Source organism: Octodon degus, unplaced genomic scaffold (assembly GCF_000260255.1).
Source record: "Octodon degus isolate 3935 unplaced genomic scaffold, OctDeg1.0 scaffold00050, whole genome shotgun sequence".
In the NCBI taxonomy this organism is placed as follows: domain Eukaryota; kingdom Metazoa; phylum Chordata; class Mammalia; order Rodentia; family Octodontidae; genus Octodon; species Octodon degus.
This window is the reverse complement of record NW_004524626.1, coordinates 10,749,859-10,766,311: the sequence shown is the minus strand read 5'-3', so window position 1 is coordinate 10,766,311 and position 16,453 is coordinate 10,749,859. Positions and strand designations below refer to the sequence as shown.

Here is a 16,453-nt window from a genome sequence, read left to right as displayed (position 1 = left end):
TATATATCAAATGCCCCAGATGAATATAATTATTGTGTGTTACAAACATACAGCAGTAAAAGTACTAATTAAAAGTAGACCACAGGATGGCCTCGGAAGCTGCGTGTGGGAGCTCACAAAGCCTCCCTCTACCCCATGTGGATGACTGATGCCCTTCAAGTCTGCTTGTTCTCCCTCTAACAAAAGACAAGGAAGAAAATAACTATCATTGTGCCAAGGCACTGAAGAGGTTTTTCTGTTACAGCAGCTATGGTTATCGTATCTAAGTCAGTTGAGTTTTCTGTTACTTGAACTATGCCCACAACGCGTAGTTCAACAGGAGAAAGGTTGAAGTCAGAGCTCTCGCTCTTCTCTCCCACTATTCCTACCAATTAGCATCTTTTTTCAGGCTTTTTTTTTTTTTCCAAACAAGACAGCCAGAATTGATCAGGAGAAGAAGACAGCCAGATTTGATCAGGACAACAAGGTGGCTGGCTCTCGTCACCTACCCGAGGCTCTGTTCTTTTGATGCCCACGAGGAAGAGGAAGCAGGCCAGGAGGAGGCAGAGAGCCAGGTGCAGGTGCAGGGTGGTGCTGGTGTTCTGGATGGGTCGGCACAGGACAAAAGTGAGGACCGCTAGGAGGAGGCACAGCACAGACAGGCTCAGCCCCCCGTAGGTGATCACCCTCAGCACGGGATCCTCCTGCAAGGCAGCAAGGGAGGACCATCGAATGGCTTCCAATTCTGCTGTTACCAGCCCGATGGACAGTCACGTGCCCAGGCCTTCCACCCATATCATGGGCCCTCACCCTCTCTATCTCATGTTCCCCTCTGCAAAATAGGGTGAGATTTACTGCTCACAACTGCTGCAAAATAAAACCACTAGCTAGAAGTTGTCCAATAGAAATACTGGATATAGGAAACTTGTGTTTAATGTAGCACTTTAAAAAAAAACATATTTAGTACAGGGTCTACAGAGTCTCACTACAGAGGTCAGACTCATAGTGATCCTCCTGTTTTCAGCCTCCCAAGTGCTGGGATTACAGGCGTGCACCTCCATGGCCAGTCTCAGTCACTGGCTCAGTGTGCCCCAGAGGCAGGGCTGGCACAGCATCAAACCCTGGTCCTTGAGCTTTGGAGCACTTTTCTTTAAGAGTAGGAAATTTTATTGGAGAAAAGGAATGGGGACTAAGAATGGAGCAGTAGCTCCTCAAAGACAGGAGGTATCCTGCATGGGTTCCCCTAATTTAACACTTTCCAACAGGTAAATTTATTTATGTTTTAAAATGTATTTAGTACAGGGTCTACAGGGTCTCACTACACAGATTGGACTCATAGTGATCTTCCTGTTTTCAGCCTCATAAACGCTGGGATTATAGGCGTGTGCCTCCATTCCCAGCCTCAATAGACATCTCAGCTGTGCAGGGGTGGGGAGGGGGGTGAGGCTGCCACGGCACACCAGGGATTGAACCCCCGGTTGCTACATCTGCCTAAGCAGGAGCTTCAGTCCGCTGAGCTCTCTGGCCAGTCCCTAATAGGTAACTTAAAAAAGATTAAGAAAGGGTAAAATTAACTTAATTATGTATTCTGCTTAACCTGATAGCTTCAACTATTATCAATTCTATGAATAGTCAGTGTCAATGGAGACAATTATTAGTGAAAAGTTGGACAGTTTTTTGATATTAGGCCTTTGAAATTTACAATGGACTTAAATTCCTACACTGCAATCCTATCCAAGAATAAGGTTGTCTCTAACAGAAAAATACTTCACACTGCTCCAGTTTTTAAATTTAAAATTGATTAAAATGAAATAACATTAAAATACAGTTCTTGAGTTGTACCTGACTAAATTTTAAGTGTTCTATAGCCACAAGGATGATGATTTTACTCAACAGCACAGCACTCAAAATTAATTTCATGAGGGGGCCCGCCCCTTAGCGCAGTTCTTTAAGTGGCTGCTTCAACCAAACAGTCAGGCTCAGGTTGCTGTGGTTCCATCCCTACAACTCAAGCCAGCCAAACCTGCCCTGAAGGCATTTGGAGCAAAAAAAAAAAATTAATCTCATGAAAGCTGAGATTTAAAACATGTCTTGTTCCCTGTTGCAATGTCTAGAACAGTGACTGGCACATATTGGGCACTGAATAAATTTTTTTTTTTTTTTTGGTATTTTAGTATAGGGTCTACAGGGTCTCACTATACAGATTGGACTCCTAGTGATCCTCCTGTTTTCAGCCTCCCAAGCAGTTGGGATTACAGGCGCGCATGCCACCACGCCCAGTCTCAATTGCTGTCTCATGCACCCTGGGGGCGGGGCTGACATGGCACACCAGGGTTGGAACCTTGGTCCCTGTGCTTGCACTTTAGTCCCCTGAGCTATCTGGCCGGCCCTTGGGGTGTTTTCTTTTTATTCAGTGGAGTCTTTTTTTTTTTTTTTTTCCAGAACTAGGGATTGAACTCAGGCCCTTGCACTTGCCAGGGAAGTGCTTATTCTACTGAGCCATCTCCCTGGCCCTTTCTTTTTATTCAGGAAGGATAAGAGGAAGTCATATTCAGGGGTGAGGGGAGAAGATGGGAAGTGGTTGGTGGGAAGATAACCTGCTGTTTTGGGGCTTCAGCCAAGTTAGAATACCACCAGCATGGCTCAGCCATTCAGACGCAGGCAGAACCTATCAACAGGTAAAAAGTAAGAGGACTTAAGGAGGTTTCTTTCAATCTGAGTTATCCTAGTATGAATTGGGACCTAGGCCTCCAGTGGTTTAGATCAAGAATGAACCCCCAAATCCTCACATACTCAGAGATGGGATCTTAAAGCACCTGGATCACGGGGTACATCTGCTATAGTCACCAGTGGATTTCTCCAATGATGAGGTTAGGGGCCTGATTGGAGGTAGGTTCCGGGAAGGGCTCATTCTTTTTTTTTTTTATTTTTTATTTTCTGTGTATTTGGTACAGGATCTCGCTATACAGCTTGGACTTGTAGTGATCCTCCTGTCTCAGCCTCCCGGTGGTGGGATTATAGGTATGGACTACCACACCCAAACTCAGTGGCTGGCTCAGGGCGCCCTGGACCAGAGCTGGTGCGGCAGCATATGGTGCTGGGGATTGAACCCCGGCCCCTGAACTTGCCAGGCAGGGGCTTAGACAGCCGAGCTACCTCCCCAACCCAGAAGGGTTCATTCTTGGCCCAGCTCCTCCTTTTTCCTTCCACTTGCTGTCTGCCGAGAAGTGAGAAGTTTGCCTCCACAGTGGTTCCTTCCCCGACCACGCTGCATCTGCATGTGAACCTGCCAACCACGGACTGAAGCCTTGGAAATCGTGAGCCGACATAATCCTCTGCTCCTTTAAGCTGTGGCTGTCGGGTATTGTCTTATAGCAGCTCGAAAGCCACGAAAGACAGGGGCTCCACTTCATCATGGGTGCTAGCCAGCAGCCTCCTAGATCCCCTGGGACCTCACTCCTGTGAAGGCTGCCAAGTGAAGGCTGCCAAACCAACTTCCCAGCACCTGTTGGTGTCCCTGTTGGCTCGAGTTCCTGGGTCCTGCCTGTGAATTAACGCCCTCTGAATATAGCTGCGAACAAATGACTTAAAGTCATGCATAAGTACCTTGGTTCCCTCATTGTGTCCTAAGGATGATTTTGATATGTATTTTGTATCTCATCTCTCAGACCTTTTTTTTTGTGGAACTGGGGATTGAACTCAGACCCTTGGGCTTTCCAGGTAAGCATTTATTCTACCGAGCCATCTCCCCAGCCCAGTATCTCATCTCTCAGAAGGCCAAGGAAAAGTAAGCTCACGGCTCACACTGAGCACTGGCCTGATAAGGAGTGTTCACTGCACTGGTTTCCATCATTTTCCCATATCATTTTCTCAGGCACCTACTTACATTTCTTTAAATCACCTCTCATGTGAACTAACTTTCTCTCTCTCTCTCTCTCTCTCTCTCTCTCTCTCTCTCTCTCTCTCTCTCTGGTTGTTTTTGAGACAGGGTTTCACTATGCAGTTCAGGCTTGACCTTGAACCCACTTTGTAGGCCAGGCTGGCCTTGAACTAGCTATCCTCCTGCCTCAGCCCCCCAGTGCTGGGATTAAAGGTGTGTGTCACCATGCCCGGCCCTTGGGTAAGCTTGAAACCTTGTTGTAAAGTCTTTTTCTAAAAATATGCAGCGAGTGAGCTAAAAGAGCTTTTGTGCAATAGAATCATGAATCTTGGTACCTTGGGGTTCAGGGCCATGAGGACGGCAAAGCTGGACAGGTGGCGGCACTTGCACGTGGTGTAAGAGTCGTTGCTGCCCACGCGGCGGCAGCCTTCTGTCGACCAGCTGCCCCCTGCCTCTGATCCTTCCCAGTAGACACAGAGATGTTGCATGTGCTCGACACCAGGCTGCAGAGACAACGGTGCGAACGTGGGTCTCTTTTCATTTTTATTATCTCAACTTCACATGTTAATCTAAGGCGAGGGATCGGAAACCAGAGTTGGGAGAGGACCTGCGGGGAAGTTCACCATGACCACGCCTGCTCTGGGGCTCCCTCTACAATATTTTCCCCTTCTGGGGTTGTCTCAGTTCCCCGAGGACTGATGCTTAAAGTGATTCACCCAAATCCCTTGTCATTGATAAAACCAATACGGGCACCAATGAGTGAGAGACCGCAGGATGGGAAAGGAGGGGTGCCCAGTGTCTCCTTGGGGTTCGCTTTCTGCTCTAGACTCCTCCTCTCCAGTAGGGTGCCCTACTCCTTCCCCCTGCACCTGGCTGCCTTGTGGCTCAATACCACTCAGCACTCTGTTGTTGTCTTTTTCCTCCCAGATTTGAGATGTGATAATTAAAATTGTATACATTTAAATTAAAAAAATATTTATTTATTTATTTGGTACAGGGTCTCACCACGCAGCTTGGACTCATAGTGATCCTCCTGTCTCAGCCTCCCCAGCACTGCTATAACAGGCATGTGCCACCACGCCTGGTTTTATTTTATTATTTATTTATTTATTTATTTGTGTGTGTGTGTGGCCAGCTCAGCCCACCAGGGGGCGGGGCTGGCTGGCATGTGGTGCTGGGGGATTGAACCGTGGTCCCTGTATTTGCGAAGCTTGTTCTAAGTAGATGCTTTAGACCACTGAGTCATCTCACAAGCCCCACGCCTGGTTTTTATGGCCGGCACAGCATGCTGTACCAGGGATTGAACCCAGGCCCTGTGCTTGCCAGGCAGGCGCTTAGCCCCCTGAGCTATCTCCTCAGCCCCTGTATACATTCACAGTGCAGGATGTGATGCTTCCATAGACGCATGCCTATGAATGGTGGCCGTGACCCAAGGATTCTGCCTGCCTGTCACCTTGCACTTTCTTTTTGTGGTGAGGAAGCTGCAAACACACTCTAAGGAAATTTCAGAGACACAGAACATTACTAATAGCTGTAGTTCCCATAAGTACACTAGGTCTTTAGTGTTTATTAACTTCATAATGTTTGTCATCTTTGACCGCCCTTATCTCCTGCCCCAGCCCCCATTTCCTCTATCACTTTATGCTCTGTTACTCTGAATTTAAAGTTCTTGATTTCTCTATGTATTTGAGATCACACAGGGTTTTTTTTTTTTTTTTTTTTTTCTGTATTTTAGGAAAGGGTCTACAGGGTGTTCAGGGTCTCACGACTAGATCGGACTTGTAGTGATCCACCTATTCACAGCCTCCCAAGAGCTGGGATTACATGGGTGGGCCACCATGCCCAGTCTCAGTTGCCTTCTCAGCATGCCCCAGAGGCGGGGCCGGCAGGGCAGTCCTGGCAATCAAAACCCTGGCCCCTGTGCCTGTTTGCAGGCGCTTCAATCAGCTGAGCTATTTGGCTGGCCTGAGATCAAACAATATTAATCATTCTGTGTAGGGCTTATTTTATTTAGGAAAATGTCCTCTGGGATGTTTTCATAAATAGCAAAGGCTGCAGATGATTTCCTGCTTTTTCACATTTTATTTATCACTTCATCAGTTGATGGACACTTAGCTTGCTTTCACATCTATGCCATGACGCATAGCACCCCAGTGAATATAGGGGTGCAGATCTGTCTTTGATATATACTGATTTCCATTCCTTTGGATACGTACCCACTATTGGGCTTGCTAGGTTATATTTTTTATCTCTTGAACCCAAACTGTCCCCAGATGTGGGGCTTTGGTGATGAGGCCCTAAACATCTGATGGCTTCTCAGGTGAATGTGCTGCCAGGAGGCGAGGTTCACGTGGACCCAGGGGTGGCTCTGACCGTGGCGCTCTTGTCCTGGGTGCTCTCTGCTCTTCAGCGTCCTCTGCTGCCTCCTCCCACAAGGTGAGCAGCTTTGCTTTTTCTCATCCTTCCTACCCTGGCGCCTGGCAACAGTGGACCGAAGCTTGTGAAACCACTAGCCAAGTTAACCTTTTTCTCCTTTCAGATGTGTATGGCAGGTATTTTGCCCCAGGGATGGGAAGCTACTACGTAAAACTGATACACAGAAGGGCAGCCATTGCTGGGATGGGGCTATCCCTGTGGTTCCCTAGACTTGGGGCTGTTTCATGGGAGGATTTGGAAAAGGCGGTGCGAGGAGTTAGAGCAACCCCGAAACCCTGCGAATGGAGCTTGATAGGTGACGCCGCATGGGACTCAGCGGAGCAGACTGCGGATGAGAGTGCAGAGCGTGAAGACCACGCCCCGGGGCTCCAGACAGCGATGGGGTCTTGCTGGGAAGCGGACTCAAGGGCCTGCAGGTTTCGTTTTGGCAAAGAATTTATTTTTTTGCATCCGAGCCCAGGCTTTTTCATTTTCATCTTTTGACCAAGACCAACAACTCAGCACCTGGGAAGCGAGGCTTTAAACGGTCCATTTTCAAGGGTCCTGGGAGTCTCAAGGAGAAGAACTTAAGAACCAGCACCAGTCGGGGGTGGAAGCCTGGGCTGCCACCCTGGAAGGCCCAGGCCCACGTGGATGGACCTCGCTTCTCTCGCCCGGTCACTGTCCCTGCTGCCCACATCTGCAGCATCCGCGCATCCCTCCTCATCCTTGTACTGGGTGAACAGGTTGTAGAGCACCCTCAGCATGGATCTGAGGTCCACGTTCACCACATCTTCAGGGCAAGCCTTGGGCTTCTTGAGCCTGGCGTCCAGCATCAGCTCAAAGGCGAAGGCCACGTTGTGGCCCATCTGAGCAGAGCTCTCCGGAGTCAGGTAGAAGTTGTGTGTGTGTGTGTGTGTGTGTGACGAAATTGTCCTCCAGAAGGCCTATGAGCAGGACGAGGTACATGCCGTCTGCAAACTGGGTCTCCAGCTCTATCACCTTCAAGTTTGGCTTGTTCAGGTGCTTGTTCACAAACATGGCGAGAGACTTCTTCCCCACGGTCAACTTGTCCGGGGCGTGGTCAAAGAGCGTGTTGAAGGCATCCCACTCAAAGTGGCCCATCATCATTTCCGAGGTCGTGGTCAGCTCCTCAGAGTCATGGCTGGAGTGCAGCAGGCCTTCCTGCTTCTGGATGACCACCACCTGCACAGACCCTGCTCCGGGGAGGCGGATCGGGGCCTGGCATTGCATGGCCAGTAAGACCAGCAGGTGGATGATGGCCACCAGGGTCTTGCTGTGGATGGAGTCCACGTTCTACCACAGCACCCAGCCATGTGGCCGTGGCAGGTTGTTTGGCAAAGAATTTGCCTCTTTTGTCGATGCCTGGAAACTCTGGGGAGGCTGTGTTTCAAGGTAGTGAGTCGATGGATCTGACACAGGAGACTTTCAAACCATGCAAAGTTTGGGTAACAGCATGGACGTTGCTGACTGATTTTCACCCATATTTACAGTGGGACTTGAGAGCAAAAGCTAGGGATAAAAGCTTTGAAAAACTTAGTAGTCTGTCCAGAAAAAAGGCACATATAAAGTTGGGATCAAAGGAGGTAGGAAGAAGGTGTGAAGTACTGTAGAGATTGTCACCATTAAAGAGAACAGAAAGGGCTGGGGAGACAGCTTGGTGGTCTAAGCGCCTGCCTGGCAAGTGAAAGGACCCAGATTTGATCCCTGGTACCACATGCCATGCTGGCCACTGGAACCTAGAGTGATGACACATGCCTGTAACTCCAGAGTTGGGGAGGCTGAGACAGGAGGTTCACTCTGAGTCTGAGCTGGTAGCGAGACCCTGTACCAAATAAATGAATAAATAAATACATAAAATATTTTTTTTTTTTTTAAAAAGAGAACAAAAGTACTTTGTACCAGGGCAATAGGAGAAACCCTTAAAGACATCTTGGGAATTAACCAGACCACAGAGAATCATAGGTTACAGATATAAAAGCACGAACTCCTTTGAAGACTTGCCTTTGAGAAGAGTGCCTGAGAGCCCTGTCCACCTAGGGCCCCTTAGGGCAGTGTCTCCCCAGGGCAGGCATCCAGGCACTCGGAGACCACTGAGGCTGTGGTCAAGGTGGCCAAGCCACTGCTCACACTGGCCAGAGGCCATGGCATTGTCTACACGGGGCTTTTTAAGCACACGTGTAGAAAGCAAGGGTTACAGAGTCACAGGGGTTTCCAGCCAGATTTCAAAAGAAGACTCAGAGCCAGGTACAGTGGTCCATGCCTGGAAACCCAGCACTCTGGGAGGCTGAGGCAGGAAAATTGTAAGCTTGAATCCAGCTTGGACAAGTTATCAATTCAGACACCCTGTCTAAAAATGTAAAAAAAAAAAAAAAAAAAAAAAAAAAAAAAAGTGGGGGATGTAGCTCAGCGGGAAGGCCCTGGGTTCAGTCCAAGTACTACAAAAAAAAGCAAGAGTTGAGAGGTGTTTTGCTATGTGTCTAGATGTCCCTTCAAGTCTCATGTGGGACTTCTGGAGGTGGTTGGATGTAGAGCGTGTGAGGCTAAAATCAAGGATGCGACGCTGGGAATGGTTCATGGTGTGCTGCTGGGCTCAAGGGTAGGCAGCCTGGGTGGAATGGAAGGGACGGGAAGGGGGCTGCTGCTGTCGATGCCACTTTGCTGCTTCTTCGCTGCCTTGCTGCCCCGTGGGTGCCCCGGGCCCTTTCACCTGTGCGATGCCACTCTGCCTTGGAGCCAGCCGACTATGAAAGCTCTACATACTGTTAGCCAAAATAGGCCTTTCTTCCTTTGGCTTTGGGTGTCCATATTTTGATTTAGCCATAATAAAAGTAAGTAAGATAGCCAGCCTGCCCTACACAGCAAAACTCTGTCTCAAAAATTTTTAAGAGGTGCGTGGGTAAGGCTAGGGATATAGTTTAACAATAGAACATCTAACACGCGCAAAGCCCTGCTTTTAATTCCCAGTATTGGTGATAGATAAATAAATAAAATGAAAGAAGTCAATCCATAAAGGTTACCCACAGTACGATTCCAAATATCAGACATTGATCCAAAGACAAAACTACGATTTCAGTTGTGGTGGTGTATGCCTGTAACACCAGCACTTGAGAGGCTGAGGCAGGAGGATCACAACACGTTCAAGGCCGGCCTGGGCTACAAAGTGAGTTTAAGGTGAGCCTGAACTGCATGGTGAGACCCAGCCTCAGAAACAACCAGGGCCTTGGAGATAGCTCAGCAGTCTAAGCATATGGTTAGGCAAACACAAGGACTGGGGTTCAATGCCCAGTATCGCATGCTGTGACGGCCCTGCACCAAGCTGGCCCGAAACCGGGTGTTGTGGTGCACCTGTCCTCCCAGCACTGGGGAAGCTGAAAACAGGAGGATCACTATGAGTTCAAGGTGCATAATGAGTCCCTGCGCGCGCACACACACACACACACACACACACACACACAAAACAACCAACAAGAACTAAAAAGCAAAACAAACCAAACCAAAAAACCCAGCAACAACAAAAATAAAACCTTTTTTCCCCGTTTCAGTTGCATATGCCCGGTATTTTGTACCAGTGACAAAAATAATTAATACATATCCTAATTCTGTTTTTTAGGTTTTGAGGCATCTTCACATTTTAACGGCCACACCAGCGCACATTCCCATTAACTGTGTGCAAGTGTAGCTTTTATCCTCATCCTCATCCGTACATTTCACTTCTTAATAACAGCCACCCCATCCCTAGGCAGCAAAGCAACAGTGATGGCGGTTGGAGTCAGCTCGAGACGGGCAGGCTGACCAGGGCCCTTCCCGCGCGTGGCGCTGCACGGGGAGGCAACGTGGGCTGTGCTCACCTGAGTGTGCTGAAAAGCCAGGAGCACGGGTTCCGACAGGTCCACCCTGCCTTGCAAGCCGACCGTGCCACTCACGATGTGCGAGTTCAGCCTCACGCCTCGCAGCCTTCTTGAATTATTAAAGAAGGATCCATTCAGAGTATTCCCAAGAGACTGATAAGCGATAAGAGCAACTGCCCGCACATCTAAGAAAATAGAATAAGCCATATCGGAAGCTGTCTGCAGTTTCAGAAGTTGGCATACTAAGTGTCTTAAATTTTTTTTAAAAAATTGTTTATTTGGTACAAGGTCTCACTATGCAGTCCAGACTCATATCGATCCTCCTGTCTCAGCCTCCCCAGCTCTGGGATTACAGGCATGCACCACCATGCCCAGTTTCCATGGCCTGCATAGCACGCCCGGGATTCTGGGGCCAGCATGGCCTGCGGTCCTGTTGATCGAACTGGGGTCCATGCGCTTGCCAGGCAGGCACTTAGACCACTGAGCTATCTCCCCGGCCTCACTAGTGTCTTGTATGAGGGTATAAAGTAAATATGACATACAGTTCCAATGAGCTGTGGAAATCCTTTAAATTGTACACACAACATACCGAAAGTGGCTTGGGTTGCAGAATCTGGAACTCATATTATGATGCCCTTCGCATTTTAAGAGGTCTATGTGCTAAGTGTTCCTATCAACGGTGCATAAATATGTATGATTCCTTCGCCATCAGAATCAGTATTATAGAGACTGGGCATGGTGGTGCACGCCTGGAATCCCAGTGCTTGGGAGGCTGAAAACAGGAGGATCACTACGAGCTGTAGTGAGACCCTGTACACCCCGTACTAAGTACATAAAAAAAAATCAGGGCTGGTGAGATGGCTCAGTGGTCTAAAGCACTTACTTAGAACAAGCTTAGCAAAGCACAGGGACCACGGTTCAATCCCACAGCACCACATGCCAGCCAGCCCCGCCCCCTGGTGGGCTGAGCTGGCCACACACACACACACACACACACACACACACACACACACACACAAATAAATAAATAAATAAATAATCAGTATTATTAGGCCACATGCTCCTCCTCAGAAGGGCTGGTTGGCTGCAGAAACTATACACATCCGTCTTCTATTTCAAGCTCATGTTTACGTAGGGGAAAGGTATGCAGGCTGTCTTACTATATTTAATTACCTCTTTCTTTTTCCCTTCTCCCCCTGGCTTTCTCCCACTTTCCCTTCTTACTCTGTCTGTCTGTATCATTTTCTCTTCATATCCTTCTCTTCTTCTTGTTCTTGTTCTTTTTTTCCAAATTACTATTTAGTTCACCAGAGTTAAATGAGCACAGCACTCTGCAGCACGATGTAGTCTCTTCCAAGGTGCGCTTATTCACGGGTGGCGCCCTTACTTGGCCGAAGTCACTTACCACTCACAGTATAATTTGCTCCATTTTTAAAAAGTCAACTTGTTTTTACATCTTTCCCCTCCCTCCCCCTCCCCTCCCCCTGCAACTCTTAGAGTGAATGTTAGTTGGTAGCCAGGAATTTTCTGGAATATATATCAGGCTTCTCGGTGTCTCAAGGCAACCATGTCTCTGTCTTTGAAATCTGTTACATGCGTGCGTTGTCATCATGTATTTTCTGGGCACCTACTGTGTGCCCTCTATGATAGAGTGGTATGCAGAGCCAAGTCCTGGCCATCAGAGAGTTGACATTATGTTGAGAGACAGGGACAGTAAATAAATAAATGAATTAGAAAAATCTTACATATTCTGGGTGCTTCATAGAACTGTGGTGAGGGAGGCAGGTGTAGGAGGCGGACTACGGCATAAGGAGCAAAACCAGCCCTTCGTATGTTTTTCCAAATAAAGTTTTATGGGTACAAAGCTGCATTCCTTCATTTACACATAACATACTGTTGTTGTCACACTGCCATGACCTAACTGAGCAGTTATGACTCAGGTAATTTGGCCCCCAAATCTAAACTATTTACTGTCTGTTCTCCCTTTAAAGCAGATGTTTGCCAACTTGTAGAACAGAGGGGAGCTCTGAAACTACCTTAAATAAGGTGTTCATAACACATGTCTCCAAGAGGGTGATTGAGACCATGATCATTCACCAGTGTTAGGTGACACTCCCAGAGTGTCACACAGAAACAGGGCACACCTTAGCATGTCTAAGGAAGTATGTCTTTTTTTTTTTTTTTTTTTTTTTTTTTTTTTTTGTATTTTAGGGAAGGGTCTACAGGGTGTTCAGGGTGTCACTACTAGATCGGACTCATTTACAGCCTCCCAAGAGCTGGTATTACAGGCGCGCTCCACCATGCCCAGTCTCAGTTGCTGTCTCAGCGTGCCCCGGGGTGGGGTGGGTGGGTGGTGGCACGGCAGGCCCGGGGGATCAACCCCTAGGCCCTGCACCTCCTCACAGCTGCTTTAATCTGCTGAGCTATTTGGCCAGCCCTGTAAGGAAGTATGTCAATGGAGTCTTGTTTTAACCTCAACCTGAGCTGCAAAGTACATGCTCTGTATGAGAATCCAACTTTATTCCCCGAGATGCCTGACAGGGAGTCAGTGAGGAAGGTCTTCATTTCAACCTGGAGCATCTCTCTAACTGGAGCACCATGCCTCCCCACCTACTGACGCTTGATGTCCAGAACTGAGACAATGCTTACCACGAGCGGTCCATAAAATTTCTCTTAGAACCCAGTACCTTTTCTGGCTTCTTTGAAAGCATCAGCGCAGTTGATACTCATGGTGTTATTTCCAGCTTCCAGAAAGGTCTCCTCATGACATTTCTTGGTTTCATAGACTGAAACATCAAGAGAGTTGAGTCCTGCTATACGTTCTTCTCATGAAATGGATTGAAGTTGAGTCCTGCTATACATCCTCAGAAATGGATTGAAGAACTCCCTTCTTTGGGGACTAGGCTTTTAGACAGTTTATAGCATACCAAGAAAAGTTAGAAACATGAACAAAGCTGGTTTATTTATTTATTCTTTCAATTTATATCTTCAAAGAAGAGTCCTGCTCATAGAAAGCATCAGCGGGACAATTCTGTCATTATGAGAGCTGACAGATCTCTTCATTGAAGGGCCCTGTCTACCCCTCACCCCATGTCACTCTAAGGTGGCCATCAGAGCTGCTTCAGATCTCTTACCTATATGAAGTATGGCATTATCACCCTTTCCTGGGGAAGCAAAACTCTGATTCCATATGGTCATTTCCACTTGCTGAAGAAACTGTGTAGCCTGCCTTGCAATTTCCTTTCTGCTCACATTTTGAGTTGGAAATTCCTTTAAAAGAAATAGCACTAGTTAGGAGGACTTCCACTGAAACTTAAGAAATCAAGAATATGGTCGGGAAGATGGCTCAGTAGAATAAGCACTTCCCTGGCAAGCACAAGGGCCTGAGTTCAATCCCCGGTTCCACAAAAATAATAAAAAAGAAAAGAAAGAAAGAAAAAAGAAAAAGAAATGAGGGATATGGATCAGTCAGCTGGATGCTCCCAGAAAACATTTGTTAACGTGGGTGGGGTGGGGATGAAATTCTTGATGCTTGATTCAGGCTGCTTAGTGACAGCTGGGGCAGAGTAAATCTATTTCAGAGTTTCTCCATGCCTGTTGCCATCTGAAACGAGACAATTCTCTGATGACCTGAGCCGTTCTGGGTCATCTAGGAAGGTGTAGTGCATCCAAGCTTTCTACCTACCAGATGCCAGGAGCAACCCTCTCTGGGTTTTGATAACAAAAAGTGCTCGCAGGTATTGCCAATTTCCCCACTGGACAGAGGACAAAACTGTACCCCAAATGAGACATACTCTGTTCTAAAAATCACAGGGCGAGGTTGGGTGGGGGGTTGCACATCTGTAATCCTAGCACTCGAGAGGCTGAGGCTGGAAGATCACTGTGAGTTTGAGGTCAGCCTGGGCTACAAAGTGAGCTCAAGTCCAGCCTGAACTACATAGGGAAAATGTGTCTCAAAAAGACACACACACACACACACACACACACACACACACACAACAAAAACACCCAACCAAAAACAAAACAAAAAAATCCCACAGGGTTTCATAGGCACAGTGACATAGGAGCACTTACTGGCTATTTCCCAATTCCAGGCTTCACCCTACTCACCAAAATATTCTTCGTTGGTTGTGTCTGCTGTGTCGGGTTCTCTGGGAAGAAAAGTTTAATAATGAGATATGGGAGAAAACACATCCATTCTTCCACTCGGTCATCTCAAGTTGGATCTGCTCCTGGTGCTTCTGCAATCCATCCTAATTACCCTTTAAGACCTCCAAACCATAGTCTATGACAGAACTTTTTTTCCCCATAATGCTAGATATTGAACAAAAGGTCTTACATATGGCATGGATGCACTGATGAGCTACGCCTCCAACCCTTCAGTAGAGTCTAAAAAAGAATTAGCACTGTGACTTCCAGTTGAATAACTCAGTCAACAGCATTTCTTGAGCAGAGACAGTGAGTCACACCTGTTGACTTGGCTGGCCTGAGAGACACCTGGGAGACTGGTAATCACACTTCTTGGTGGGGCTCAGTGCATCATGGGTGATCTTCCCCTGGGCTCTAATTCTTAGTATTGTGAGTTGAGCAGCTTTCCTTGACCTTGACGTTTCTGCTGTCATGTGTTTGCCTTGGAGCCAACGGACCATGGATTAAAATCTCTGAAATTATGATCCAGAATCAATCTCTCTTCCTTGAGGATGTGGATGTAAAGCATTTTGTCCAAGTAAGGGAAAAACTGAGCAACACAAGGAGATATTTGAAACTGGACACAAAGCTCAATCAATCAATCAATCAGTTAATCAATGATATCTATCTATCTCAATGATATCTCCTCATGGGACTCACTCTGGCAGGATTATCACTAAGCAAACAAATACAAGTAAGTAATTAACTGATTGTAATTGACGCTTTTATTAGACAAGATGAGAGGACACGGAAGCATACAACAGATCCCCAACACATTAAGGTTAAGAGACCGTGTACAGCAACTTGTAGATCTTTTGTCAGTGTCAGCCATCTGGATGAGTCACTTGATTGACCTTGTCAGATAGCAAAAGTTACATTTTTAGTTATATAGATCATGCTTTAATTTGGTCTTAACCATCCAGCAGAAAAGTATAATCATGAGGTATAAAAAGTAAAGCTATAATAATATGCTGAGCTGTAAAAGGCTCATGTAAACAACTTCTGACAGTTGCCAGCTGTGCTGATAACTCACTACTGTTGTGGATTATTGGACTATATTGGGTTAGTTTGCTGAATTCAAGTACCTATAATCTTTTTTTTTCTTTTTAACCTACAATCTTTGGACTGGCATCAAGCATGAAAAGGTCCTTTAAAGACTTATCCAAATACAGCTTCTCTAACTGCAATGGAACACCCATCTCTGACAAAAAAGGGGGGGGGGAATATAAATAAAGAACTATTTTGTTGTAAAAAAATATATATGTGTATACACAAGATAGGATAGATATACAGCTACCCTCTCTTAGTTCAATGAGAAGAAAGGTTTGTACTAATATTGCTTAGACAAGATATCATGTCTGCATCTTGTCCTCTGAATACTATGAAGACAGCAATATGCAATGTATTAATTATTGTAACTGTCCTACTAACCTGTTTTGAAATGGTTTCATTGCTATTTTATCTTTTTTCTCATTAAAATGAATTTTAAAAAAAAGTTAAGAGAAAACCTGAAGTAAAAACAAAGAGTTAAAAATATAAGATAATGGAAAGTAGGAAGTAGATCTTTCTCAAAGAGGAAGAAGACCAAGAGATGGAGGGCCAGGGGAGGATGGGGAAGGATGGGGATGAAAAAATAAATTGGGATGCTGTTATGGCTGGTGGGCCCCCAAGCCTCCCGTGGTCACAGGGTTCTTTCAGAAGTGGCTGAACTAAAGTGCGTGCTGCTGGGATTGCGGATGTGTGATTAGTGAATCAGTCCATTGATTGGCATAGTTCTAGCTGGGCTTAAGGGTGTGAGCACTATGCCTCCCTAGGGCGGGTAGTCTGCGTACTGTGAGGGACAGAGAGAATCTTGTCTCTCTCTTGCTTCCTTGCTTTTTCTGTCTTCTGCTGCCATTATTGTTTTCCTCTGCCACGCCCCTCTGCTAAGCTCCCCTGCCTTGGATCCAGACTAATTTGTTTATTTTATTTTTGGTGGTACCAGGGATTGAACTCAGGACCTTGAGCTGGCCAGGCAAGCACTTATTCCACTGAGCTATCTCCCTGGCCCAGATCCAGCCTAGTTTGGACTGAAACCTCTACAAACTGTAAGCCAAGTAAACCCTTAGCTCTGGGTATT

At 46.7% G+C, this 16,453-nt stretch overlaps 1 protein-coding gene and 1 pseudogene across 1 annotated transcript in view; both read right to left on the bottom strand.

The window, feature by feature from the left end:
* Adgre3 (adhesion G protein-coupled receptor E3) overlaps positions 1–16,453 on the bottom strand; it is an 81,366-nt gene that overhangs the window by 28,427 nt on the left and 36,486 nt on the right. Inside the window, exons 7-11 of the mRNA XM_023716875.1 lie at positions 13,281–13,390; positions 12,834–12,932; positions 10,147–10,331; positions 4,195–4,362; positions 489–683 (exon numbers count right to left, since the gene is read on the bottom strand). Of these exons, the coding sequence (XP_023572643.1) occupies positions 489–683; positions 4,195–4,362; positions 10,147–10,331; positions 12,834–12,932; positions 13,281–13,390 (757 nt within the window). The remainder of the gene's footprint in view (positions 1–488; positions 684–4,194; positions 4,363–10,146; positions 10,332–12,833; positions 12,933–13,280; positions 13,391–16,453) is intronic.
* On the bottom strand, positions 6,862–8,441 carry LOC105742400 (annotated as a pseudogene).